This window comes from Camelina sativa, chromosome 14 (genome assembly GCF_000633955.1).
Source record: "Camelina sativa cultivar DH55 chromosome 14, Cs, whole genome shotgun sequence".
NCBI classification, from domain to species: Eukaryota; Viridiplantae; Streptophyta; class Magnoliopsida; order Brassicales; family Brassicaceae; genus Camelina; species Camelina sativa.
In genome coordinates, this window is record NC_025698.1 from 1,157,940 (window position 1) to 1,185,086 (window position 27,147).

The 27,147-nt window shown below is 40.5% G+C and overlaps 6 protein-coding genes, 1 non-coding gene and 2 pseudogenes across 8 annotated transcripts; 3 read left to right on the plus strand and 6 right to left on the minus strand.

Moving 5' to 3' along the window:
• LOC104743133 lies at positions 401-2,144 on the minus strand (annotated as a pseudogene).
• LOC104738845 (coumaroyl-CoA:anthocyanidin 3-O-glucoside-6''-O-coumaroyltransferase 1-like) lies at positions 7,124-9,863 on the plus strand. The gene has a single exon (XM_019235381.1). It carries the CDS (start codon positions 7,292-7,294, stop codon positions 8,708-8,710), a length of 1,419 nt encoding a protein of 472 aa, XP_019090926.1. The 5' UTR covers positions 7,124-7,291; the 3' UTR covers positions 8,711-9,863.
• Positions 10,120-11,556, minus strand: LOC104738846 (putative pentatricopeptide repeat-containing protein At1g03510). The gene has a single exon (XM_010459057.2). It carries the CDS (start codon positions 11,533-11,535, stop codon positions 10,258-10,260), a length of 1,278 nt encoding a protein of 425 aa, XP_010457359.1. The 5' UTR covers positions 11,536-11,556; the 3' UTR covers positions 10,120-10,257.
• TRNAD-GUC lies at positions 11,663-11,734 on the plus strand. The gene has a single exon. It is a non-coding gene; the product is annotated as a tRNA-Asp (tRNA).
• Positions 11,923-13,662, minus strand: LOC104738847 (beta-glucuronosyltransferase GlcAT14B-like). The gene is made up of 4 exons (XM_010459058.2): positions 13,011-13,662; positions 12,787-12,862; positions 12,592-12,707; positions 11,923-12,508 (listed from the first exon to the last, which is right to left on the minus strand). Exons 1-4 carry the CDS (start codon positions 13,660-13,662, stop codon positions 12,000-12,002), a joined length of 1,353 nt encoding a protein of 450 aa, XP_010457360.1. The 3' UTR covers positions 11,923-11,999.
• On the minus strand, positions 14,605-16,968 carry LOC109128906 (H/ACA ribonucleoprotein complex non-core subunit NAF1-like). The gene is made up of 3 exons (XM_019236138.1): positions 16,520-16,968; positions 16,119-16,196; positions 14,605-16,017 (listed from the first exon to the last, which is right to left on the minus strand). The coding sequence occupies exons 1-3, from the start codon at positions 16,931-16,933 to the stop codon at positions 14,743-14,745; spliced, it is 1,767 nt and encodes a 588-aa protein (XP_019091683.1). The 5' UTR covers positions 16,934-16,968; the 3' UTR covers positions 14,605-14,742.
• On the minus strand, positions 16,942-21,662 carry LOC104738848 (H/ACA ribonucleoprotein complex non-core subunit NAF1-like). The gene is made up of 4 exons (XM_019235401.1): positions 20,401-21,662; positions 20,000-20,077; positions 16,989-17,764; positions 16,942-16,945 (listed from the first exon to the last, which is right to left on the minus strand). The coding sequence occupies exons 1-4, from the start codon at positions 21,433-21,435 to the stop codon at positions 16,942-16,944; spliced, it is 1,893 nt and encodes a 630-aa protein (XP_019090946.1). The 5' UTR covers positions 21,436-21,662.
• Positions 22,962-25,092, plus strand: LOC104738850 (pentatricopeptide repeat-containing protein At1g03540-like). Of its 2 annotated transcripts, XM_010459061.2 has the most exons (2): positions 22,962-24,343; positions 24,443-25,092. In XM_010459061.2, exons 1-2 carry the CDS (start codon positions 23,038-23,040, stop codon positions 24,841-24,843), a joined length of 1,707 nt encoding a protein of 568 aa, XP_010457363.1. In that variant the 5' UTR covers positions 22,962-23,037; the 3' UTR covers positions 24,844-25,092. The 2 variants fall into 2 exon arrangements, with proteins under 2 accessions (XP_010457363.1, XP_019091682.1); XM_019236137.1 differs by having other exon boundaries at positions 22,962-25,092.
• LOC104738849 lies at positions 25,091-27,141 on the minus strand (annotated as a pseudogene).

Consider the following 27,147-nt stretch of genomic DNA (forward strand, 5'->3'; position numbering starts at 1 on the left):
ACTTTGAAAGTAAACCAAACCAGACACGAAATTAGAGTTGGCATTAATTTGGTCGAACCGAAGATTTTTGATTTTGAATTCTGAAAAGTCAACGAGAGCAATAGGATTAGCCGATTAGGATTAGGTTTTCTTTCTCATCGGGCTTATAGCCCAAATAATATAACCCAAATTAGGCCCAAAGCGGCGAGCGTCCTCCAAAACAAAATATTGGTTACTATTTGTAACAAGATAAAATGTTCGTTTATTTTGGCCTCTTGTATTTAGATGAATTCATTCAAAAAATGTGAATAAAACAACTAATTATACAGAAACATCAAACTCATTTACTATTAGTATTAGGTAATAGTTGATAAACACATTGTATTATCCTTTTACTATCTAAATAAAGAAAGTTGTTCTACGACAACGACTCAAAACGGTCGATCAATTCTACGAACAGGATTACGAGATCTAAGATACTCCCGTTTTAGAGTGAACACTTTTTCTGTTTTTTCCTGCAGCTCAAGTTCAAATAGCCTCTTACGAGCGGCTTCGGCCTTCATAGCTTCCATGTACTCTGACTTAGGTTCTAAGCAATCAAAAGAACAAAAGTAATCCTCGGAAACTCTATAAATAAAAGGAACACGGCAACGAATCCCACAATAGTGGCAATGTGGTCGTGTGACACTCTTGTTGCGAATCACTCCACTTTTGTTCCAGCTAAAGAGTCCAACAGGTTTGAGATTTGCAAAGTCTCCAAAAACGCACTGAATATGACAAACGATCCCACACTTCTCACATTCATAAAACCATTCTTTTGGATCAAATTTTGTTTCGCATACCGTACACCAGTATTCCCCATGCTGCTCCTTATCCCCAAAGCTCAACACCAGTGGATGGTCATCGCACCTGTGCATTATCTTCTTTGGATAAGTAGCACACTTGTAACACAAGTTATACTTACATTCAACGCAACGCAACACATAGTCTTTGCTGTTGCCACAGGCTCCACAAGTGTCCTTGGCTAAGTTGGTGAGAAATAAGGTATGGGGATGGCTCTCATGGTCACACGACCAATCAACTGCGGCGCATCTCAGATCTAGTTCCAATATGCTTCCATCTCCAGATACATACCTGTAGCCTGTTGACAGTTGTTTACAGGCTCGACAATTAAAGTAATGACCAATATCATCAGGCCCCTTTTTAAGTGAAATGCGAGACCTACTCAAACCATGTCGTTTTTTTAAAGGAAGATAAGCGCATGTTTCATGAAGAACATAGTCACATTCCATGCAGCTGTATAACTTGGCAGAATAAACGGAACCGTCACATAGTTGACATCTTACACCATCGTCACGAACAACACCATCTGCAGTGAGTCTTAGATTATGAGAGGGATGCATCTGATGATTAATCACATTCTCTTCAATCACTTTGAACATTGGCTCATCTTCCTCCTCTTCTGGTACTCCTTGGAGTTCCTTACCATCCCATACTTCTTGGCTTGTTGCGCAATTAGAATGCACCACAAACTCAGGACACTTTGAGCAAGAATAGGCTCCATACATCCAATCCACATCCAGACGACAAACTCTACATATCATATTCCCAAAACAAAGAGAATAAGTGTGGGAAATGCGATGATCATGACGATTTATGTTTATGACATGGGGTCTATCCATGCAATCTTCATGGACCATGAAAGAGCAGGCAGTACATACATAAGGGTTGCGCTCACCATGCGTACCACAAACATTGCATAAGAAAGAAACTTGTCTCGCCATGAGGGTGAGTGGATGGCTGTGGCACTTGGATTCATCAATCGTTACTTGCTTTGGTGACATCCCACATCTCAGATCCACGGTGAAATTGCACGTAAAACAATGATATACAACTTTTTCAGATTTTCTCGACAGAAATGACATTTACCGTCGGTGTAAGCAGGTGCCCCGTCTATGAGAAGCTTGAGCGCATGGTTTGGGTGACATGGGTGGTTGATCTCTGGTGCTGTTGGCATGCATTTTGTGTGCCACCCCTCCTTACAAATCTTGCAATAGTAACCATTTAACGCGACTATATCGTCACCGCACTCAAAACAAGTTTCGGAAAATATTGCTCTAGTTAGTAGAAGATGATGGTGTCCGGGAAGCTTCACCATCATCTCACTCATGATGTATAGAGTTTGCAGATAAATTAAAGAAGATGATTAATAAGGGTCCTCCAGTATATAAAGAGATAGTGTTAATCAAGCAAAGGTTTATTATATATTATCGACGCTTAAAGTTTTTGTTTGTTTGCAAACAAAATAATATGAAGGCTACGTACAGGGAAACTTCCGAAGATTTGTTTTATAACTTGATTAACAATAATGAACGTAAATGCGTCACATGGTTGGTGTTCCCAAACGAAAAATGTGCGGCGCAAAGTTTGGTTTATTTTCCTCTTCCCCCCCCCCCCCCCCCCNATAACACCAAATTATAACAGGCAAGTTGATTATTAAAAAAATGGTACAGTTACAAAATTGTCAATAATATAAGATAGAATTTCAGATCTTGACGAAAAACCATGTGATAGAACTTACAGTATATAAAAACTGTGTTTGAATTATTTGTGTTTTTTTTCCTCTTAAATCGAAATATATAAGTTTGTATGGGATGTATCTGTCGATCCAGTAATCAAATGGATCTGAATAGTCTGTCACATATAGATAATTCTATGGGCTGATGTATATAAACTGTTGTATTCGGATTAGGTCCACTTTTGATCCTTGAATTTAAAATCTAATTATAAAGATGGAGAAAAATAAAGATACGCCTACGCCCGGAGCATGGTCACTGTACAGCTTTACCTGATTTGTAGTTTCCACTTGTCACCCATCTCCACATTATCAAAAACCCATAAAACTATGAAGCAAGCATTCGAAAGGCTCATCAATGGCGTTCTCTACCACCCTCTTACGGGTTCTTTATTCTTTGGTGTTTTTGCAACGTAACGATCATATAGTAATCTGACCCTATCTGTCAGACGACGGATTAACCATCTTGGTTGTCTTGATATCATAAACATCTCGAAAATTACTTTTTTATTTCTTCCTTTCTTATTAGTTCTGTTTCTAATAATAGTTTTGGTTGGCATTTACTCATGGATTTGCCTCCTATTTATATATGTATATGAATATAACAATGTTCATTCGGTTTCCTAGTTTTTATAAAATGTATATATGTTTCTTTATAGCCCAACTGTTCATCAACCTCCCATCTAGACAATCGGGACCTGCTGTTTTCGCTATATATATATATATAGTTCACTAGACAGGGACAAAAACAAAAACAAAAAACAGAGCTTGCGTTGCGTATATAACTAAATTAATAATTACTTTTTTCGAAAATAGTCTAAGAAACTTTTAAGAAGCCAAGATTTCGTTTCACTAACTTAATCCTTGTGTCAATCAGAAAAGGTTTTAGTTATATATAACAAATTAGAATGATATTAATAAATGCATAAAATAGTTCCTAGTACTATACGTCTAGAATCTATTCCGAGTTCCTAGTAACCCTTTGGGCCTCGTACGCGCGTGTATATTATTTGTTCTAAGCCCTATACTCTTCATGCATGCATGATGTATCTCATATCTTTCTTTCCTTTTTATCGACTTTAACTGATCCTGATATCTTCTAGATTCTAACTTTATCTATGTACATATCTCAATTCTCAAATAATCAGATAATCTCATTACAATGTTTGATTAATTCTGCTAATCACCGACAAAAAGAATTTCCGTATAAGGCCCATAATGTGGTCTATATATGTATATATATCTATAGCAGCATCCTCCTACTTCAAAACTCGTTACAACAAAAGATTTGAGAGAGAGAGAGAGAAAGAAAAACTAATCTAGGAATTTATATACCTTAGGTCTTATTCGAATCCACGATATGGAGAAACCGTATCATCATCTGGTTGGAACACGTTTTGTTCCCAATGATCTAGGGCTGGTGAGGTTTCATCTTCCCAACATGATGAAGAGGAAGCAGAGCAGTGTCGACATAACAACTATGGACGTCTACCAGGCCGAGCCGTGGCTTCTTCCTCACGTAAGCAATCGTCTTTTCAAGAAGAAGGAATGGTACTACTTTGTTCCGAAATTTCGTGACAAGAGACCAAGCCGGAGTGTACCAGGAAGAGGAGGAAGCAAAGCTGGCGTTTGGAGAAGCGGCGTCACGAAAAGAAATATCAAGGACGGAAATAAAATCATTGGTTACAAGAAGCTTCTTACGTACCACACCATAGTGAATGGAGAAAAGAAGAAGACCGATTGGCGCATGACCGAGTATTCTCTTCACGGAGTTGACGAGGGCTTCCAAGATTTGGTCTTGTGTCTGATCCGAGACAAGACAAAGACGAAAGTGGACAAACGCATTAACTATGTTCCTCAAACTCAGACTCAGCCTCGGCCTCATTCGCAATATCAACTTCAGCCTCAGCCTCAGGTGGCGGCGGAGAACACCAACAACATCCTACCGAACCAATTAGTGCATAAAGAGGCTGATTTTACCGGGTTTGCTGAGGAGCTTGAGACGATAATGCTAGAGGGACAAGAAGAACGTGACGCTACTGAACAACAGCAAGGAGAAGAGATACCGCAGATCCACGACAACAACAACAACGTCATGATGTCGAATCAACAAGTGCAAAAAGAAGCTGATTTAACCAGTTTTGCTGATGAACTTGAGACGATAATGCTAGAGGGACAAGAAGATCGTGACATTACTGAACAACAACAAGAAGAAGAGATACCGATGATTCCTCTGGGGCAGATCCACGAAAACAGCAAGAACGTAATGATGTCGAATCAACAAGTGCAAGAAGAGGCTGATATAACCGGTTTTGCTGATGAACTTGAGACGACAATGCTAGATGGAGATGGTGACGCTACTGAAAAAGTGCAAGAAGAGGCTGGTTTAGCCGGTCTTGCTAATGAGCTTGATATGCTGATGCGAGAGGGAGAGAAAGATCGTGTTATTCAACTGCAACAACAACAGTTATACGAAGAGACGCAGAGCGGCAACAATGATGTGATACCGACTCCTCCTCCGATGAACAACAACAACAACGGCATCATGATTAGGCTAGGGGGACAAGAAGAACGTGAATTTACTCAGCAGCAACAAAAACAACTAGAAGAAGTGTTACCGATTCCTCCTCCGATGCACAACAACAACAACAACGACGACGTTATGATGAAGTGGAGGCAAGAAATGTTTGACGTAGAGGAATTCCTGATGAAAGATAACGAAGGCGAAGACGTCACCGAACAAGAAGAGCGATTTCAACTGCTGGTGCAACCGATTTATCAAGCTCAAGAATGGAGTCAACTCGTGGGTGATCAAGAAGATGATACGATGATGATGATAGACAATCCTAACAATGCCCAAGCGTTGGGGAATTATGAGTTTACTAGTATTAATCCCGTACCACGTACGGGCCAAACATAATTTCATAGTGTTTTTTTTTTTATAATAAAAACGTTAGTGTGATTACATGTTTATGAAAATTAATACACTAATCAAAACTTGAAAAAATAGTTTCTCAACATCAATCAAACTTATAATTTGAGTCTTATAGAATATCTAAAAAATTATGTCACACCAAACATTAATGCATGGTTTTTTCACAAAAATCAACATTAGCCTACATGTAGATATTTGTATGTTCTTTCTTTTTTTGTACATGGTAAAACGTGCTTCAAGATCTAAAGGGTATTTCACGAATTTGTGCTTAACAAAAACAAATGTTAAAACTAAACAACGATTATTACCTTGAGTTGGTCATGATCCAGACAGTTTTTGCTACACGATTTGCTCTGTGGAAGTGTTCTTCATCGGAATATATTTTCCACGAAAGTTTTAAATCGAAGTCTGTGTCTTCTATACATATACCCGGCTTCCCGCAGATTCTCAAGTAAACTATCTTCACAAAATCAATAGCCAAAAAAGAAAAGTGATAAAAAGAAGATTGCAATTATTGACAACTTATACAAAATGATGCTGACCCAATAAATACCAAATAATCACATAATTGATAGAAGGGAGAGTGACAACTCGTTTGATTGCAAAGAATATAAAACGTACAGACTTAGATGATCAATTGCAAGAAGAAATGATTTCATATATAGATAATGGAAGAGATCGGGAGGACAGTGAGAGAAATATTAGGATTTAGGAACTGGATTTAGTTTTATGAGAAACAAAAAATGTTGTGAATCTGCAACGTATTATTTTGCTGAGAAAGGAGAATGATGCACTTATATGTAAATTAGTTGAAACAGATATTGATGTGTAATTTTTTGTTTTCTTTTTTACCACTATCTCACTTTTATTTTAAAAATAATGATTTATTTTCACACTGTAATTATGTTTTTGTTTTATTAAGAAATTTGCACTCACTACTATAAGTCAACATTTTCTCTCACGGGAAGACAAACTTAAAAAATCCAGATTTTAGCCACAAAGTAAAAATAAGACAACTATATCTTATAACTGATCAATTAGATTTTAGTTTCCTTACCCTACCATATACTCAAATTCAGTTTGATTAAAATAATTAATTATATGGGTTGTAATTAAAAAACATGCCCTGTGGGGCCGTAACATGTAATTTACCATTAACATCAATCATATATGCTATATGTTGCCACCAGGGAAATGTAACAAAACAAGACTTGTTCTATAATCCCTCATCCCAAGATACAGGAACGTTAATCAAAACTCGAGTTATGCCAAGCCTTTGCGGCATAAAACAGATGAATGCAATTAAATGCAAGAGAGATATGATTTATACGTAGCATTATGTTTGATTAAAAAACATTTTTTATTGGGCCTTTATTATGTTTTTATTGGGCCTTTAATTTTTCAGTATTTTACATTTTCACCTTGTTGAAAGTTGAAACAAATACATATACACAATTAAAATTTTCATATCATAATTTCCCGCTATATTGTATGCAATAATATATATTTTCAATTTTTCATTAAATACAGCTTTTTATTCTTACAATTCAACTATACTTTATATATCTGGAAAAACAAATAAAAAACTGTACTTTATGAAAATAAATTTTAATTGTGTAAATGATTTTGTTTTCAAGGTAATAATAATATAAAATACTGAACAATTAAAGGCCCAATAAGAAACATCATACAGGCCCAATAAATGTTTTTTTTTATCAAACATAATGGTGGTTGACTGGTGTGGAGGTTGAAGCACATGAGAGAGAGAGAGCGTCTAATCAAATTAAACACTTCAAGTTGGTATGTACTTCTTCACTTGCCCAGTTGGTTCAAGACAACACAACACGTTCCTTTATAAAAACAAAGCAACTCATTTCCTCAAAGCTCAATCACATAACACCATGGCTCATCTTCAACCTCCTAACGTCATCGAGACCACTCACATCTCTCCCCCAAAAGGCACCGTTCCATCCACCACTCTTCCTCTCACCTTCTTCGATGCCCCATGGCTCAATCTACCACTCTCCGAGTTTCTCTTCTTCTTCTCTTACCAAAACTCAACTGATTGTTTCCTCAAAGACATTTTACCTAACCTCAAACAATCACTCTCCATTACCCTCAAACATTTCTTCCCATACGCCGGCAAACTAATCATCCCGCCTCGTCCCGATCCTCCCTACTTACGCTACAAGGATGGTGAAGACTCTCTTCTTCTCATTGTTGCAGAGTCCACTGGAACAGCTGATTTCAATGATTTGAAAGCCGATTCTGCTAAAGATATCAGAGTGTTGCATGGCGTCATGCCAAAGTTACCTCCACCTCATGTCTCTCCAGAAGGAATTCTGATGCGGCCAACGAGGGTGATGCAAGTCACCATCTTCCCTGGAGCCGGAATCTGTATAGGCAACTCAGCTACTCATTTTGTAGCAGATGGAGTCACCTTCAGTCATTTCATGAAGTATTGGATGACATTGACCAAATCCAAGGGCCAAGATCCAGCTGCCACGCTTCTTCTACCCTCTCCGCCTGATCACAGCTGCAGAAACATGATCAAGGACCCAGGCGAGGTAGCTAAAGGACACTTGGAGAGGTTTTGGAGTCAAAACTACAGCTCACATGCCACGTCTGAGAACATGGTCAGAGCTACTTTTACAATGAGCCGTAAACAGATAGAAAATCTCAAGCATTGGGTTACAGAGCAGTCTGATTATCAGTCTCCTGTTTCTACCTTCGTGGTGTATCTAGCGTTCACTTGGGTGAGCTTGATCAAGACGCTTATTGAAGGAAGTGGAGAGGGAGACAAAGATGAGGTCTTTCACTTGATGATTAATGTGGATTGCAGGAATCGTCTCAAGTATGCAGAAACAGAACCAATACCACAAACATACTTTGGCAACTGCATAGCTCCTGGTATCGTATCAGTCAAGAAACGAGATTTGCTAGGACAAAAAGACGTTTTGGCTGCTTCGAATGCACTGACAGCGAGAATCAGTGATATGTTATCAAGTGATCTATTGAAAACAGCCCCAAGTTGGGGACAAGGAGTACGCAAATGGGCAATGTCACGCTTTCCAACATCAATAGCAGGAGCTCCAAAGCTGAGAATGTATGATATGGATTTTGGGTTAGGAAAGCCCTGCAAAATGGATATTGCACACATAGAAACAGGAGGTTCAATTGCATTGGCAGAGTCCAGAGACGGCAGTAATGGAGAGAAGTAAACAATGGATGGATGCCTTTGCTACGATTCTACATGAGGGAATCAAGAAATTTGAAACATAGCACAATTCCCATTCTTCTCCAACAACTTGTACCAATCTTAATTTCCCTTAAATCATAATATATCATTGCCAACCTTTCTCATTTACAAGAATGTGTAACGGCCAAATAAATCAACTTCTATAATCCACCAAAGCCGTTCGTTAACAATGTAATTTATTTCCAATCTCATGAATAAAGGCAGCATTAAACTCGGACACAGCAAAACAAAAACACGGGCTAATTTTGGAAGAAGATGATAATGTAGTGAACTTGTTTAACTCCTAGTCTCATGGTTATTAAGATAAGACGAAGCTGATGAGAACACTTGAAGATATATGAGTTTTTTCAGACTACAGGCACTAAGAAACAAGTGCAAGTGTATAGTTTAAACTCAAATAGATTTCAGAAATTAAAGAAAAACAAAAACGATAAAGTAATGAAGTGAAGTCTCAGTAAAACCCAAAGAAATCATAGAAATTGCAGCTTCTGCCAAGGGGTTCTCCCTGAAAAACAGGGTCTCAGCTCCACTGCACCTCGTAAAGATTGGATTATATCATCATCGACAAATCAAAGATTTCGAAAACAAACACTTTGTAAAAGAAACACTAATAAAGGCTCAGATATGAATACAGCTTTTTCAATCAAGAATAATCTGAAGCAGAACTGGCGTATCAAGCTGTTACAATTAATCATCACTGCCCAAAACAAAACTCAAAAAAACCAAAACTTTGGAGACGAGAAAACAAGAGAACTCCAAGGCTCATATTAAGAAATTCAACCATGTATTTTACCGTATATGCTTCATCGACCTAAAGAAGCATCTCAGAAGCGCGGGTAAGTTTATAATCATCGCCCATTAACAAAACACTAAACAAGAACATGGCTACCATTAAAGAGATATAGCCGCTTTTTTGACACAGAAGAGCCTAAGGAATAAGGCGAATCTGCAACACAAACGGCCAAAAACAAATCTAGCAGGAGCTTTGGGGCTTACTTCCTCATCTCTTGTAATCAGATTAGCCCGGGAGGCTCCTGCTAACCATAATCTATATATATTTGTACATATAAAACCCTAAGCTATTGAAGACGAAGAAGAAGTAGACATATCTAAAGATCGATAAACTGTAAGAAACAGAGCAAGGAAGAAGATGATGTTATATAGCTCGCGGCTGGTCAAAACCCTAGCCTCTATCAGTCTATCTCTATGCCAAAAGTCAAAATTGCCCTTTTACGGTTAGATTTTAACCGGCCCAATTGGTTGAAACTTAAAAAAGTTTAGATTTCCGAAATGTGTGATTAGCTCAAATTTGGCCGGCATTACAAAAGTCAAATTCCATCATATTCTATGCTATCTTAACTTGTTACAAGATCACAAATTACAGACTTCTTTTGGATAATACTTTTGCATATTATTTCCTTTGAATTGAAGAATATCATCTAAATTGTACAATCTTGATTTTAAAATGTGTGTGTATGAGCTTACAACAATTTCCTGAGGTAAACAATCTCAACACCAACTACTACCAGGTGAAACCTTCACTACTCTCTCCTTCATCTTCAATCTAAGTCTCTCTGCCTCTTCTTGTCTTCCAACACTCATATATATCTTCCCCAACAACACATAATTCGCCGGATTCTCTGGCTCTATCTTCCACAATTCCATTGCAGCAATCTCCGCAAGCTCAACCTCACCATAGTTCCTACAAGCTCCGAGCAAAGCCCCCCATGTCTTAGCCGTTGCCTTCTCAGGCATAGATTGGATCACTTTGTAAGCCTCTTCAAACCTCCCTACTCTACTTAAGACATCCACCAAACACGAGTAATGGTCCTTACTTGCACGCAAACCGTAATCATCCTGCATTCTCTTGAAGTAAACAAGAGCCTCATCAGCTAATCCAGCGTGACTGCAAGCCTTTAACACGTTCAGAAACGCTATGTCATCAGGTGGTACTTTAGCCAATTCCATTTCTTGAAATGTTCCGCGAGCAGATTCCGCGTCACCATGAAGTGCATAAGCTGATATCAAGCTACTCCAAGCAACCACATCTCTATCAATCATACCTTCAAAAACCAATTGTACATAGGCAATGCATCCGCACCTCCCATATGCCTCTACTAACCCGCTTTTCAATTGAGGGTGCGGCTCAATCAGATTCCTAAAAGCATATGAATGAATCTCTTTCACCAAACGAAAAGCACCAATGGCTGAGCAAGCAGACACTAGAGCAAGAAGCGTGATCAAATTAGGCTTGAATCTAAACTCAATCATCTTCCTATAGAACTCAATTGCTTTATAAGACCCATCTTCTGTGCCCACTAAACCCTTTATGATGGCATTAAAAGAAGACTCATTTGGCAAAACATCCATAGCTTCATACAACTCCACCGCTTCCCTAATCTTACCACAATGCGTGTAATGCGAAATCATAGCGTTCCAAACGACAGCATTCCTCTGAGGAATTTCGTCGAACAGCTTACGAGCGTGAGAAACAGATAAGCATTTACCGTACATATCGAGTAACGCGCATCCCACAAAAGGGTTGGCAATGAAATTGGATTTGAAGGAGTGGGCATGGACTGATTCGCCTAGAACAGGACGGAAAGCTGCGGCGCACGATTTGAGAGCGAGTGAGAAGACGTGTGCGTCGAGAGGTAAGGCGAACGAAGAATGCATTTGTCGAAAGAGATTGAGAGCTTGTTCATGGTGTCCTTGGCTCGCGTAAGAGCTCAATTGTTTGGTGAGAGAGATCAATTTAGTGCAGTTCGACGCGTACGATGAAGACATTGAAATTGAGCTTTCGGTGTTGGCGGCAACAAACGCGACTAACAACAACAACGCAAGCAGGCCTAAGTGGTAGAGATAACAAGTCATACGTAGTTATTAATCGTTTTGTACTTCGATAGACAACAAGGTCGTTGTAGTATAGTGGTAAGTATTCCCGCCTGTCACGCGGGTGACCCGGGTTCGATCCCCGGCAACGGCGATTTTTTGTTTTTCATTGTTTGTTGTGTAGAAGCTGTTTGGGCTTATTCTTGGTCCCCCATATCATGCCACTTCAGGCTATATTTGGCCCATAAAAGCCCACCTCACTTGTTCTTGTTGACTTGTTGTCCTAGTTCCACCTCTCTGAGGTACACTTCCCACTTTCTTGATTCATGTGTTTCAAGGAAATTTCTGTAACCAAAATTTATAATCAAACAAAACAATATACTGTACAACGTTATATTTAGCGTGATCACTAGATAACTTCAAGAACACTGTTTTCTCCTATATTCATCAGATGAAAGTGTCTGAACAAGCTCCTGCAACCTCTCAGAACCAGGTCCAGGATTCAACACAGAGTCGTCGCCTTGTACAGAGCACGGATCATTGTTATTAGCTGAACTCCCAACACACCATCCTCCTGGTGCAAACCGGTGTGTCCGTCCCAATAGCTCTCTATCGATCTTGTCTAACGTAGGATCGTTCTTGTGGAACTTACGCGCAAAGGGAGCTTTGCTCTTGACCATATTGTCAAAATCCTTCAAGGAGAGAGATCTTGGGTGTTGCTTTGGAGGATTGTCCCACGCAATGTAGTGTAGATCATGCCCAATAGCAGTGTTGACAAACTCTTTGCTGTTGCAGATCACTGTGTGGAAGTATCCTTCAGGAGAAGATACGAAATTTGTGTAGTACATTAGTATTGTTCTTGGGAAATTATCCCATCCCCAAATGCAGTACTCGAGGAAAGACCGTGTCAACATTATCCAAGCTGAGCCTGCAGAATTAAGATATCTCATCTTTAGGACGTTCCATAATCTTTCTCAAAGGAAATGAAACTGTGAGATTAAAGAAGCTAACCGGTGAATAGCTTGAAAGAAGTTGGAAGTGATCGTCGTTGAGTAGTCCAAGCAATGTCAGATTTCTTTGATAGGTATAGGCCAGGATCAACAATGATTGATTTAGCCCTCTGATTCCTGCAAAGAAAGTCCAAGTAACTAGACATGCTTTGAGATTCCAGTATGACACGAATAAAAAAGCATGGTTTCTACTTACAGTTTCCATCCGGTGAGCTGCGTATTCTCGATGAAATTGACATTCCGAGACAGGTTTGAGAAGACATGTAGCAAATCTGCAAGAAAAGCCACATACACTTATATAAGTCACAAGTAAATATGAAGCTCAAAAGGATGAGTAGTCCACCACAAGGAACCAAAAACTGCCAAGGAAACAGATCAGAGACTACTACTAAAACATTATAAAGAGAGTATTATACTAACCATCTTGTGTTACTAGAGGATAGTCTGAGGCGCTAAGATTAAGAAACCAATCCCAATGTAAGCTCTCTCGCAGCAAAATGGCGACGGCTTGAAGAGTAGAAGCAATCATTGTAGGGCCTTTATAAGTAACAAGATTAGACTGAGCCATGACGCGAACATTGTCCAACTCACGAAAAGTAGGATCATTCTTAACAGACATGGACAGGTCCATCCGTTCCCGAGGTGGAGCCTCGAGATCCAAATGCAGAACATACTGGTTTCTAGGATGGTAGACAGCTTGTAAAGTCCTCATCATCCTATGACTATCGCCTTTGGTTCCTGATATCAAATAAGCTAACCTAGGAGGAGTAGGAGGCTCTGGTTGTACAACATGAGGAGTTGCCGGAGATTTTTCGAAACCTGATTCTACAAAGTAGTCATTATTAGACTCTGCCTCAACAACATCTAATGGTGGTAATTGAGCTTCTTCCGTATTGAAGCCGCCGTCGAATTGCCCAGAAATAAACAACAACAGTAGTGTAATAGACATGATCAAGCTTGCTAGAAAAGGGAACATCCAGTTTCTGTCTCTAAACCCTGCTGAATGTGAAGTAGTAACATGTCTCTTCACCCTAGCGAATGGGTCTCTGAGCTTCCTATACAATTTTCTCATTCCCTCCTAACCACTCTAATCCTATCCCACCCAGTTCAGATACCTAGACGTTGGAGAATTTGTCTGTAGAGTACCAAATCCCTTGAATCTTTTATCTGATTTCAAATCAAATAGTACAAGGGTTGTTGATACGATTCGAAACCAAGAAGAGAGATTTGCAATTGCAACAAAGTTTCAGAATTGGGCGAGTTCAGCAAAATCATCCGCTGCGGCAACCGAAAGTAATTGCCTTTCTTGGCATGCAGCCAATGGAAAGAGAAAAAGGTTTTGTCTTTCTGAGTCCACCAAAGCTGCTGAGTCAGATCTAATCTCAATTTTTGATTTCCACCAAAAAGAAAAAAGAAAAAAAAAGCAGACAGGAGAAGAAGACGATACTTCAAGTTTAAGTCTTGAATTACCTTAAAATTAGAGACACTATTCACGTTTGCTGAAAGAGACAGAGGATAACAATTAACAAGTGGGCAAAGAGAAATAAAAGATGAAATTCCAATCTTCTCTCTTCGCAGAAGAAGAATCGATATAAAACTGTCAACTGATTAATCAAAGCTTTCTTTAAAAGAGAATGTGAAGTCAGACGCGGGGAAGAAGAGAGAGACAGAGAGACATGTCAGTTAATAATTTTAGGTACGTGTGACATTTTCGTGGCGTTAAGCTGCCCCTTTAATTGTTGCCAAAATCAAAAAAGATCAGTACTATAAGACATAATTTTAATGATCATGTACGACTCGCAACCTACGAGCGATGAAGTACATGTGGCATTATCAACGGATATGAATGCGTTAGATTAGTAACGAAATTAACTGTTCTTTTGCTCTGCTGAATTCACTGTTCAAAAATGCCGACTAGTGAGTAGAGACTATATATAGTAGTCTATATCCCTTTTGACTTTTTTTTGGTAAGTTTTGGTTATTTCTGTTAGCAGCAATTAGAAAATATGTGTGAAAGAAAAAAAAAAATCTGGTGCAAGAAGAAATATCATCATAGCTTTGTTTTTCTTTTTTAGAGTCAGAAAACTGGCATACAAAAACTACATAAAGCCTATTTTTGACACACATCAAAAATGCTTCACAAGAAACAGTTTCAGCCCGACTGTTGCCTACCTCGACCACGTCCAAAGCGACCCCTACCCCGACCTCGACCTCTACCTCTACCACGACCACGGAACCCCCTTCCCCGTTCAGAAGACTGCCCGCTGCTAAACCCTTGAGACTGTGTTTGCACTGGGGAATGCGAGTTAGTTGGTGACTGCGGGTTTTGTCTCATATCAGATTGTGGTTGCCTTTGGAACTGCGGGTTCATTGGAGACTGTGGTGGGTGCATCATTTGGTGCTGCGGGTTCATTGGAGATTGCTGGTGGCTTTGGAACTGTGGTGGCATTTGGAACTGTGGATTCATCTGAGACTGTGGCCCGTGCATTTGAGACTGTGGCCGGTGCATCTGAAGACCTTGAGAAAACAGATTAAAATTCAGCTCATTCGGTAATGGCTGCTGCTGAATACCGCGACCCATCCCAAAGGGTTGGTTGAAACAGTTCTGACCAACCATTGCAGGCCATGGCGCTGAAGCCTGGCCTGGAAAGAAGTTTAAGCCTCCAGGTCCACCTGGCATTGGCATTGGCATCTGGCCACCATTGAATTGTGGTTGGAACATCATTTGATTTTGACTCTGCATAGCCATCAAAGGTATCTGCATTGGGGCTAGATTGTGCATTCCCATCTGATTAGGTATAGGAGGAAACTGGTAAGGGTGCTGCTGATTACTTTGGGGCCTCCATGCTGCATTGTTTGGAGGAAAACCGTCCATTTGAGGACGCGGAAGAAGAGTTGGAACCGGACCACCCATCTGAGGATCAGAACGGCTTGAGGTTAGAGAACTAGCTCCCTGGTTCTCTGTCCATTCTCCTGAGGAATTGTTTGTAGGCCTTCCGAGATCTCGGTTTTTCTTCTTCTTGTTTCTTGTATTACCAGGTTTTTGGTCATTCATCATCCCTCTCTTCTCCATCTTCTGCATTCTTTTGTATTCAGCTTCTTTTTCATCATCTGAGAACTCTAGCTCGTCTGGTATCTCCTCGTCGTTATCCCCAGATGCATCGTAACCTTTCTTCTGCAGTTCCTTGATATTAAGGATATGTTGAGCGAAATCTGCGACAAAAGAGACAGGTGTTCCTTGACTAATCCCCTCTGGCACTTCGCTCTCTGAATTGAACCTCACAATATAGTAAGGGCATTTTACGGGTCCAAAGATCTCATCCACCAGTCCCAATGGGGTTCTTTTTTCAGTTAACCAGAGGATAGAACCTTCAGTCAAAGGACTGTGCTTTTCCATTCCCTCAACTATTACTTGTGTGCTCATTATCTGTAAACACACAAATCGCACGGGTATACTTTTAGCAGAGGATTGTCAACACATCAAACAGAGAAGCAATTGCAAACAAGTAAAGGTAATGTTTATTATACCGAAAGAACAACTCCAACAGGAAGTGTGGCATGATGCGGTTCCAGAGTGACATCCACAGCTGGAACTGGAGGAAGCTCCTGCAAAAGTTAACAAACTTTCATAATTTACTCAGCAAAAAGAAGGCTTCTATGCCTACAGAGTAATGCCAAATAGCTTGAGGACGGTACGTAGGTTTCTTGTTGCAACTTTTAATGGATTGATGGATGGATTGCAATTCTTTCAACTACTCTACAAATATAATGGAACATACTTCTTACTCTACAAAGATAATGGACTCTAATTCTTTCAAGTAAACAACGCTTCAGCATTCGAGCCAGCAAGATATATACCTAGGGCTAAGAGACAAAATAAAAATCAACAACTAATAGCTATGAAATGTGAAAAGCTGAAGCATAGGTACCTTGAGTTCATTCTTTGACCTTATAGGTTCTTTTGTTTGCAAACCGAAGTCATCATCCTCATCATTGCTCCAAGCAATCATCTCATTCACTTCATCATCGTCATCATCATCATCATCATCGTCATCATCATCTTCAACAACCTCAATTTCGTCATCCCCATACTCCTCACCTAAATTCTCTATCTCACCCTCTTCAAGTTCCCTTGCTAGATCATCCTCTTTCCCCAAGACCATGTGATCTTCAAACTTCTTTTCCTTGTTATTTTCCTCTTGGTCGCTCTCATCTTCATCACTCTCCTCTTCCTCACTGCTACCACTAGCACAACTGCTTGAGGAAGAGTTTGAGGTTTCGCTCTCAGACTCAGAAGAATCCGTTTTCCCTTTAGCATCAACAATCTTGTCATCATCATCCATCGCCAAACTTACCTTCTTCAACCCTACTTCAATAGAACAAGNATTTTGACTCTGCATAGCCATCAAAGGTATCTGCATTGGGGCTAGATTGTGCATTCCCATCTGATTAGGTATAGGAGGAAACTGATATGGGTTCTGCTGATTACTTTGGGGCCTCCATGCTGCATTGTTTGGAGGGAAACCGTCCATTTGAGGACGCGGATGAAGAGCTGGAACCGGACCACCCATCTGAGGATCAGAACGGCTTGAGCTTAGAGAACTAGATCCGAAACCGTCCATTTGAGGACGCGGATGAAGAGTTGGAACCGTACCACCCATCTGAGGATCAGAACGGCTTGAGCTTAGAGAACTAGATCCCTGGTTCTCTGTCCATTTGCCTGAGTAGTTGCTTGTAGGCCTTTCGAGATCTCGGTTTTTCTTCTTCTTGTTTCTTGTATTACCAGGTTTTTGGTCATTCATCATCCCTCTCTTCTCCATCTTCTGCATTCTTTTGTATTCAGCTTCTTTTTCATCATCTGAGAACTCTAGCTCGTCTGGTATCTCCTCGTCGTTATCCCCAGATGCATCGTAACCTTTCTTCTGCAGTTCCTTGATATTAAGGATATGTTGAGCGAAATCTGCGACAAAAGAGACAGGTGTTCCTTGACTAATCCCCTCTGGCACTTCGCTCTCTGAATTGAACCTCACAATATAGTAAGGGCATTTTACGGGTCCAAAGATCTCATCCACCAGTCCCAATGGGGTTCTTTTTTCAGTTAACCAGAGGATAGAACCTTCAGTCAAAGGACTGTGCTTTTCCATTCCCTCAACTATTACTTGTGTGCTCATTATCTGTAAACACACAAATCGCACGGGTATACTTTTAGCAGAGGATTGTCAACACATCAAACAGAGAAGCAATTGCAAACAAGTAAAGGTAATGTTTATTATACCGAAAGAACAACTCCAACAGGAAGTGTGGCATGATGCGGTTCCAGAGTGACATCCACAGCTGGAACTGGAGGAAGCTCCTGCAAAAGTTAACAAAATTTCATAATTTACTCAGCAAAAAGAAGGCTTCTATGCCTACAGAGTAATGCCAAATAGCTTGAGGACGGTACGTAGGTTTCTTGTTGCAACTTTTAATGGATTGATGGATGGATTGCAATTCTTTCAACTACTCTACAAATATAATGGAACATACTTCTTACTCTACAAAGATAATGGACTCTAATTCTTTCAAGTAAACAACGCTTCAGCACTCGAGCCAGCAACATATATACCTAGGGCTAAGAGACAAAATAAAAATCAACAACTAATAGCTATGAAATGTGAAAAGCTGAAGCATAGGTACCTTGAGTTCATTCTTTGACCTTATAGGTTCTTTTGTTTGCAAACCGAAGTCATCATCCTCATCATTGCTCCAAGCAATCATCTCATTCACTTCATCATCGTCATCATCATCATCATCATCGTCATCATCATCTTCAACAACCTCAATTTCGTCATCCCCATACTCCTCACCTAAATTCTCTATCTCACCCTCTTCAAGTTCCCTTGCTAGATCATCCTCTTTCCCCAAGACCATGTGATCTTCAAACTTCTTTTCCTTGTTATTTTCCTCTTGGTCGCTCTCATCTTCATCACTCTCCTCTTCCTCACTGCTACCACTAGCACAACTGCTTGAGGAAGAGTTTGAGGTTTCGCTCTCAGACTCAGAAGAATCCGTTTTCCCTTTAGCATCAACAATCTTGTCATCATCATCCATCGCCAAACTTACCTTCTTCAACCCTACTTCAATAGAACAAGCCAAACCCTCATCTGTTTTCTTCGACCCTGAATCATCAAAATCCATGGTGGGGCAAGCAACAGACTCAACAACTGGCTCAGTCTCACCTTCCATGGGCCTAGAGTTGTCAGAAACAACCGGTTCTGAATCTTTCACAGCTGGTTCATCACAAACCTTGGGCTGTACCGACTCAGCCTCAATAGAGCTCACTCCAACTGCCTCAGACACGACATGACAAAGCACAGGCTTTTCTTCAACCATAGACTCAGGACTAATCNGTAAGGGTGCTGCTGATTACTTTGGGGCCTCCATGCTGCATTGTTTGGAGGAAAACCGTCCATTTGAGGACGCGGAAGAAGAGTTGGAACCGGACCACCCATCTGAGGATCAGAACGGCTTGAGGTTAGAGAACTAGCTCCCTGGTTCTCTGTCCATTCTCCTGAGGAATTGTTTGTAGGCCTTCCGAGATCTCGGTTTTTCTTCTTCTTGTTTCTTGTATTACCAGGTTTTTGGTCATTCATCATCCCTCTCTTCTCCATCTTCTGCATTCTTTTGTATTCAGCTTCTTTTTCATCATCTGAGAACTCTAGCTCGTCTGGTATCTCCTCGTCGTTATCCCCAGATGCATCGTAACCTTTCTTCTGCAGTTCCTTGATATTAAGGATATGTTGAGCGAAATCTGCGACAAAAGAGACAGGTGTTCCTTGACTAATCCCCTCTGGCACTTCGCTCTCTGAATTGAACCTCACAATATAGTAAGGGCATTTTACGGGTCCAAAGATCTCATCCACCAGTCCCAATGGGGTTCTTTTTTCAGTTAACCANACTCAGCCTCAATAGAGCTCACTCCAACTGCCTCAGACACGACATGACAAAGCACAGGCTTTTCTTCAACCATAGACTCAGGACTAATCGAACTCACACCAACTTGGCCAGAGATGTCATCACAAAGCTCAGGCTTTCTCTCAATCGACTCAGACTTAACAGTTTCTTGAACCATATCCATATTGTTCTCAAAGAAATCAAAGTCGGTATCGTCAATGCTAAACTCCTCAACGTTTCGATTACTCCCAAACCAAGAGACGGAATCGAAATCAAGAAAAGAATCGAGGGAAGGGAAATCAAGAGTGTCCTTGAAAGCTTTTACCTTGGGGTCTTGTTGATCGACTAGGACTTGCAAAGCTAGCAGCTCTTCTTCTTCAACGGTTTTGGCNGCACGGGTATACTTTTAGCAGAGGATTGTCAACACATCAAACAGAGAAGCAATTGCAAACAAGTAAAGGTAATGTTTATTATACCGAAAGAACAACTCCAACAGGAAGTGTGGCATGATGCGGTTCCAGAGTGACATCCACAGCTGGAACTGGAGGAAGCTCCTGCAAAAGTTAACAAACTTTCATAATTTACTCAGCAAAAAGAAGGCTTCTATGCCTACAGAGTAATGCCAAATAGCTTGAGGACGGTACGTAGGTTTCTTGTTGCAACTTTTAATGGATTGATGGATGGATTGCAATTCTTTCAACTACTCTACAAATATAATGGAACATACTTCTTACTCTACAAAGATAATGGACTCTAATTCTTTCAAGTAAACAACGCTTCAGCATTCGAGCCAGCAAGATATATACCTAGGGCTAAGAGACAAAATAAAAATCAACAACTAATAGCTATGAAATGTGAAAAGCTGAAGCATAGGTACCTTGAGTTCATTCTTTGACCTTATAGGTTCTTTTGTTTGCAAACCGAAGTCATCATCCTCATCATTGCTCCAAGCAATCATCTCATTCACTTCATCATCGTCATCATCATCATCATCATCGTCATCATCATCTTCAACAACCTCAATTTCGTCATCCCCATACTCCTCACCTAAATTCTCTATCTCACCCTCTTCAAGTTCCCTTGCTAGATCATCCTCTTTCCCCAAGACCATGTGATCTTCAAACTTCTTTTCCTTGTTATTTTCCTCTTGGTCGCTCTCATCTTCATCACTCTCCTCTTCCTCACTGCTACCACTAGCACAACTGCTTGAGGAAGAGTTTGAGGTTTCGCTCTCAGACTCAGAAGAATCCGTTTTCCCTTTAGCATCAACAATCTTGTCATCATCATCCATCGCCAAACTTACCTTCTTCAACCCTACTTCAATAGAACAAGCCAAACCCTCATCTGTTTTCTTCGACCCTGAATCATCCAAATCCATGGTGGGGCAAGCAACAGACACAACAACTGGCTCAGTCTCACCTTCCATGGGCCTAGAGTTGTCAGAAACAGCCGGTTCTGAATCTTTCACTGCTGGTTCATCACAGACCTTGGGCTGTACCGACCCAGCCTCAATAGAGCTCACTCCAACTGGCTCAGACATGACATGACAAAGCACAGGCTTTTCTTCAACCATAGACTCAGGACTAATCGAACTCACAGCAACTTGGCCAGATATGCCATCACAAAGCTCAGGCTTTCTCTCAATCGACTCAGACTTAACAGTTTCTTGAACCATATCCATATTGTTCTCAAAGAAACCAAAGTCGGTATCTTCAATGCTAAACTCCTCAACGTTTCGATTACTCCCAAACCAAGAGACGGAATCGAAATCAAGAAAAGAATCGAGGGAAGGGAAATCAAGAGTGTCCTTGAAAGCTTTTACCTTGGGGTCTTGTTGATCGACTAGGACTTGCAGAGCTAGCAGCTCTTCTTCTTCAACGGTTTTGGCTGGTTTAGCGAGAAACCCAACCATGGCAAGAAGAGAGAAAGTGAAAGAACATGACTTTCTCTCAGAGTTAAAAGCGGCGGCTAACTTAAATAAAGGCAGCTTAGCTAGTTAGCTTACTACTACTTGAGAAAGAGAGAGCAAAGGCGCGAGGGTTTATGACGCAGATACGTTTAGGGTTTTAACTTTTAAGAGCAGAGAGTTAAAAGTACTACTCTTCTCTGTTTGTGGTGTTCCCCACTGGCACCAATCTAGGGTTTTAGCCGTTCCTATCAGTCCCTCCTTTTTTTTTTTTTTTTTTTTTTTTTTTTTTTTTTTTTTTTNATTTCATAATTTACTCAGCAAAAAGAAGGCTTCTATGCCTACAGAGTAATGCCAAATAGCTTGAGGACGGTACGTAGGTTTCTTGTTGCAACTTTTAATGGATTGATGGATGGATTGCAATTCTTTCAACTACTCTACAAATATAATGGAACATACTTCTTACTCTACAAAGATAATGGACTCTAATTCTTTCAAGTAAACAACGCTTCAGCACTCGAGCCAGCAACATATATACCTAGGGCTAAGAGACAAAATAAAAATCAACAACTAATAGCTATGAAATGTGAAAAGCTGAAGCATAGGTACCTTGAGTTCATTCTTTGACCTTATAGGTTCTTTTGTTTGCAAACCGAAGTCATCATCCTCATCATTGCTCCAAGCAATCATCTCATTCACTTCATCATCGTCATCATCATCATCATCATCGTCATCATCATCTTCAACAACCTCAATTTCGTCATCCCCATACTCCTCACCTAAATTCTCTATCTCACCCTCTTCAAGTTCCCTTGCTAGATCATCCTCTTTCCCCAAGACCATGTGATCTTCAAACTTCTTTTCCTTGTTATTTTCCTCTTGGTCGCTCTCATCTTCATCACTCTCCTCTTCCTCACTGCTACCACTAGCACAACTGCTTGAGGAAGAGTTTGAGGTTTCGCTCTCAGACTCAGAAGAATCCGTTTTCCCTTTAGCATCAACAATCTTGTCATCATCATCCATCGCCAAACTTACCTTCTTCAACCCTACTTCAATAGAACAAGCCAAACCCTCATCTGTTTTCTTCGACCCTGAATCATCCAAATCCATGGTGGGGCAAGCAACAGACACAACAACTGGCTCAGTCTCACCTTCCATGGGCCTAGAGTTGTCAGAAACAGCCGGTTCTGAATCTTTCACTGCTGGTTCATCACAGACCTTGGGCTGTANTAAAGTTTTATAAATATATAATAATACTGTACGTAGTTGTATAGTGTATGAGACAAAATTTATACGACATTGCTAAATATACATATTTGTTAAAACTTTTAGAAACTCATACGACAAATATTGTGAATACAAAAAAAAAATTATAGAATTTGATGGAACTTTTTATTAGTAACCTGTAAAATCATGATTTGAGGTTGATATGTGAAATTCAATAATCAGTTATAAAATCTCACAAAAATCGTATAATTTATGTATATGAAAACATTACATTAATTATTTGTGCTTATGTTTTGGTTTTAGACATTGATAATATTTTTTTATTGAGTGTGACTTTGTATTCACAAATTTGTTCACCGGTGGTGATTGTGGGCGCCTCCGATGAATCGCAGCCTGACGCGCCATTTCAGTCAACGCTTCTCTCAATGTCACGGCCCTTCGATTTCATCATCTGCCATTCGGATCCTGGAGCTCTGTAAATCGGGTCAGCTCACCGACGCCATTCGGATACTCAACTCAACAGACGCGTCTGCGAAGCCGAGACTCTACGCGTCTCTGCTACAAACATGCACTAAAGTCGTCTCCTTTGCCCACGGCCTTCAGTTTCACGCCCATGTCGTCAAATCGGGTATGGAAGCTGACCGTTACGTTGGGAACAGCTTGCTCTCGCTCTACTTCAAGCTGGGACCTAATATGAGAGAGACTCGGAGAGCTTTCGATAGAATGTTCGTCAAAGACGAGATTTCATGGACCTCGATGATGTCTGGATACGTTGGGGATAATGAACACGTTAAAGCGCTTGAGGTGTTTGTGGAGATGGTGAGTTTTGGTTTAGAGCCGAACGCGTTTACGTTGTCTTCGGCAATTAAGGCTTGCTCTGAGCTCGGTGACGTTAGGTCAGGGAGGTGCTTCCATGGTGTTGTTATTAGTCTTGGGTTCGAGTGGAACCATGTTATCTCGAGCACATTGGCGTATATGTATGGTGTGAATCAAGAACCAGTAGATGCACGCCGAGTGTTCGACGAAATGCCTGAACCAGATGTTATTTGTTGGACAGCTGTACTCTCTGCGTTTTCTAAGAACGACTTGTATGAGGAAGCTTTGGGACTTTTTTACGCGATGCATAGGGGAAAAGGGTTGGTCCCCGATGGGTCTACTTTTGGAACGGTTTTGACAGCTTGTGGTAATCTGAGGAGGCTGAAGCAAGGGAAAGAGATTCATGGGAAGCTTATAACATGTGGGATAGGTAGCAATGTGGTGGTCGAGAGTAGTCTTCTTGATATGTATGGTAAATGTGGATCCGTATGGGAAGCTAGGCAAGTGTTCAATAGGATGTCTAAGAAAAACACCGTATCTTGGTCTGCCCTACTTGGGGGATACTGTCAGAACGGAGAGCATGAGAAAGCGATTGAGATGTTCAGGGAGATGGAAGAGAAAGATCTCTACTGTTTCGGCACTGTTCTTAAGGCGTGTGCTGGTTTGGCAGCAGTTAGACTTGGGAAAGAGATTCATGGCCAGTACGTGAGAAGAGGATGTTGTGATAATGTGATTGTGGAATCGGCTTTAGTTGACTTGTATGGGAAGTCCGGATGCATTGATTCTGCTAGTCGTGTGTACTCCAAGATGTCTTTTAGGAATATGATAACATGGAACGCAATGCTATCTGCGCTGGCGCAAAATGGAAGAGGTGAAGAAGCCGTTAGTTTCTTCAATGATATGGTTAAAAAGGGGATAAAGCCTGACTATATCAGTTTTATCGCGGTCCTCACTGCATGTGGTCATACAGGTTTGGTTGACGAGGGACGGAATTACTTTGCGTTGATGGCTAAAAGTTACGGGATTAAACCAGGTACTGAGCATTACAGTTGCATGATTGACCTTCTAGGACGCGCAGGTTTGTTTGAAGAAGCGGAGACTCTGTTGGAGGGAGCAGAGTGTAGAAATGATGCGTCTCTGTGGGGAGTTCTGCTTGGACCTTGTGCTGCAAATGCAGATGCCTCCACTATTGCAGAGCGGATTGCAAAGAGAATGATGGAGTTGGAACCAAAGTACCACATGAGTTATGTGCTTCTCAGTAACATGTACAAGGCGATTGGTCGCCATGGTGATGCACTCAGAATTCGTAAGTTAATGGTGAGACGAGGAGTAGCAAAGACTATTGGACAGAGCTGGATTGACGCTCATTAGAAAGCTGTAAAGATTTGTATCCCTCTAGGGACCTTGCTCTAGTATTCATGAAGAAATTGGTTTTAACAACTTTAAACCACACAATTTTGCTTGAGGTCTCCATGTAAGCGATTTGTCTTTACAAAGTAATTCAAACAAAAAAACAGTTGCCAGCCTAGACTTTGCAGAGAAAAGGGTTGTGTCAAATGTTTTGTGGATGATTCAAGGTTTTAACCTCAAGCCGCCATTGATACATCTTCTGGTGAAGAGTGTTTGCTTCATAGTGCACGCATCAAGGTCGATTTTGTAGCTTCACGCTTCATCTCTGCAGCTTTGCCACTCCCTCGGAAGTATGCATATACTTGCTGAAAATCGAGTATAGCACGTCATGGGTTTGAAAAACAGATGGATTGAAGTGATTTACAAGTTGATAAATTCTGGAGTAGAAGAAGTGGAGAAACCTGAATGACCCAGATATTGAGAAGTGTTTCGATGCAGAAGAACCCAGCACCAATGAAATACATTATCTGTGAGGGTAAAAAAGAAGAAAATTAGGTAAGAAAACTCCCATAATCCGAAGTAAAATACTTCTAATCGGGCAGAAAAGTTACTTACCCCTACTGCAGCATTAGTAGTTAGAAGCTCGATTGCTGGCAAGAAACCTCTGTCCACAAAACCAACAAATACATGGAATCAGAGCTCATCAAAGACTCAAAAGGTTTCCACATCTTCATTAATAACGAATCGTTGAAGAATGTAAAATTGAAAGGCTGATTCTGATGCTTTCATGAAGAAGAAGACTCTTACGTGAGGGACTTTCCTTGGAAGATGACTGGTGGAGCAACTGCAGCAAAGCCGCAGAACGCGATGTGAAACTGAAAAGTACAAGACGCGGGTTTATTTTCTTATGGCTTCCTGAAAACCTTTAATGCAGAGGAAATTGACCAATGGAAATGCGGTTTTCTTACCACGTAAAACAAGAAAAAGGTTCCAAACTTCAGGGCACTATCAGTTCTGCAAGAGGTACACACACGTTGTATATTAACTCATGTCATATATCTTTACACAATGCATCGTGTTCCCGAGAAAGTTCCAGCATATACTAAGAAAGCTGGTTTTTTTACCTGGTAGCTCGGTAAAGAGGACGGTACCATAAGACATAAGCTCCAGGTACCCCAGCAATGAAGTAGATGATAGAGAGGAGCCATATAGTGGGACCTGATTGAAAAACGAAGCATATCAGATGGATCAACATGGTCAGAGGAAATAACATTATGGAACTGATCGTTTGGGTAAAAATAGTAACCTCCTCCGTTGATCCAAGCTACAGTTACTGCCACAATATTCCACAAGAGGCATCCTACTAAACCTGCATAGTTCAAGAATTTTTCCACAAGTTAAACTTTTGTCTGGATTATTAGCAGCGGTCTAAGGCGGGTTTACAGACCTAACAGTGTGGTGAATGCGACGTATTGGATCTTCTGTAGATGAATTGGAGTCTCATTTGGAATGTCATGATGGATTATGGGGAAAAACTCCGGCCAATTCTTCTATTCAATGACAACCCCAGCTACCAAAACAACCGTATCAGGTTAGTTACAAAAACTCGTAAAAAGGTCATTGGAAGATGTAGTAAAACATATGTAGAAAGATTGCACTACTTCGCGCTATTGCGTCCTCTCTTCTTTTAAGCTCCTGCATTACAATGATAAAAAGAAGATGGGTTAGATACAATCCACATTGGAACTGTAAGTCTCAAGATTAGCTTGGATATCGACTGAAGAGACTCGGTAACTAGAAATCACCTGCTCTTTCCGCTTCAATTCGTTCTCCTTAGCCTGAAGTTCCATCTCTTTAGCTCGAAGATCCTTTAAACAGAATGAGAAAAATGAGATGTCCCATGTCATCTTCCCAGATTTTGAGTAAACATGAAAGGTAAAATGCAGAACGTATTGAAGATATCGTACATTGCCAGAATCCAACGGGATATCAATGGTTGCACCACGATCATAAGGTTCCGGTGGAAGTGGCTTGAGATGAGAGTTGCTCGCAGGAGGAACACTTGTATTATTCTACAACATTATAAATTGAGACCACATGGATAAATATTACAGAGAGATCAGACGTTTCTATTCAAGATTTATGGAACGGAGCTGTTTACCGCAAAAGGATTGATCTCTTCATCAGCAAATGAATTAGGATCATGTCGTGCCATTCTTTGAGATAGTTTGTTTTTTTTAAAAGATCAAGAAACTTACTCAAGAAAGCGTTTTTGGGAGATTGTGGAGGTCGTTGGATTTTGACAGAAATCGAAAATGGGAAGAA

Bases quoted from the DNA above. Each gene is read 5' to 3' on its own strand.
- LOC104738845 (XM_019235381.1), top strand. From the start codon at position 7,292: ATGTACTTCTTCACTTGCCCAGTTGGTTCAAGACAACACAACACGTTC.
- LOC104738846 (XM_010459057.2), bottom strand. From the start codon at position 11,535: ATGTCTTCATCGTACGCGTCGAACTGCACTAAATTGATCTCTCTCACC.
- LOC104738847 (XM_010459058.2), bottom strand. From the start codon at position 13,662: ATGAGAAAATTGTATAGGAAGCTCAGAGACCCATTCGCTAGGGTGAAG. The intron at 12,863-13,010 runs GTTAGTATAATA...CTTTTCTTGCAG, and splicing joins TCCTCTAGTAACACAAGATG to ATTTGCTACATGTCTTCTCA. The intron at 12,509-12,591 runs GTTAGCTTCTTT...TTAATTCTGCAG, and splicing joins TTCTTTCAAGCTATTCACCG to GCTCAGCTTGGATAATGTTG.
- LOC109128906 (XM_019236138.1), bottom strand. From the start codon at position 16,933: ATGGATGATGATGACAAGATTGTTGATGCTAAAGGGAAAACGGATTCT. The intron at 16,197-16,519 runs GTACCTATGCTT...TAACTTTTGCAG, and splicing joins GGTCAAAGAATGAACTCAAG to GAGCTTCCTCCAGTTCCAGC. The intron at 16,018-16,118 runs GTATAATAAACA...GTGTGTTTACAG, and splicing joins CTGTTGGAGTTGTTCTTTCG to ATAATGAGCACACAAGTAAT.
- LOC104738848 (XM_019235401.1), bottom strand. From the start codon at position 21,435: ATGGTTGGGTTTCTCGCTAAACCAGCCAAAACCGTTGAAGAAGAAGAG. The intron at 20,078-20,400 runs GTACCTATGCTT...TAACTTTTGCAG, and splicing joins GGTCAAAGAATGAACTCAAG to GAGCTTCCTCCAGTTCCAGC. The intron at 17,765-19,999 runs GTATAATAAACA...GTGTGTTTACAG, and splicing joins CTGTTGGAGTTGTTCTTTCG to ATAATGAGCACACAAGTAAT.
- LOC104738850 (XM_019236137.1), top strand. From the start codon at position 23,038: ATGAATCGCAGCCTGACGCGCCATTTCAGTCAACGCTTCTCTCAATGT.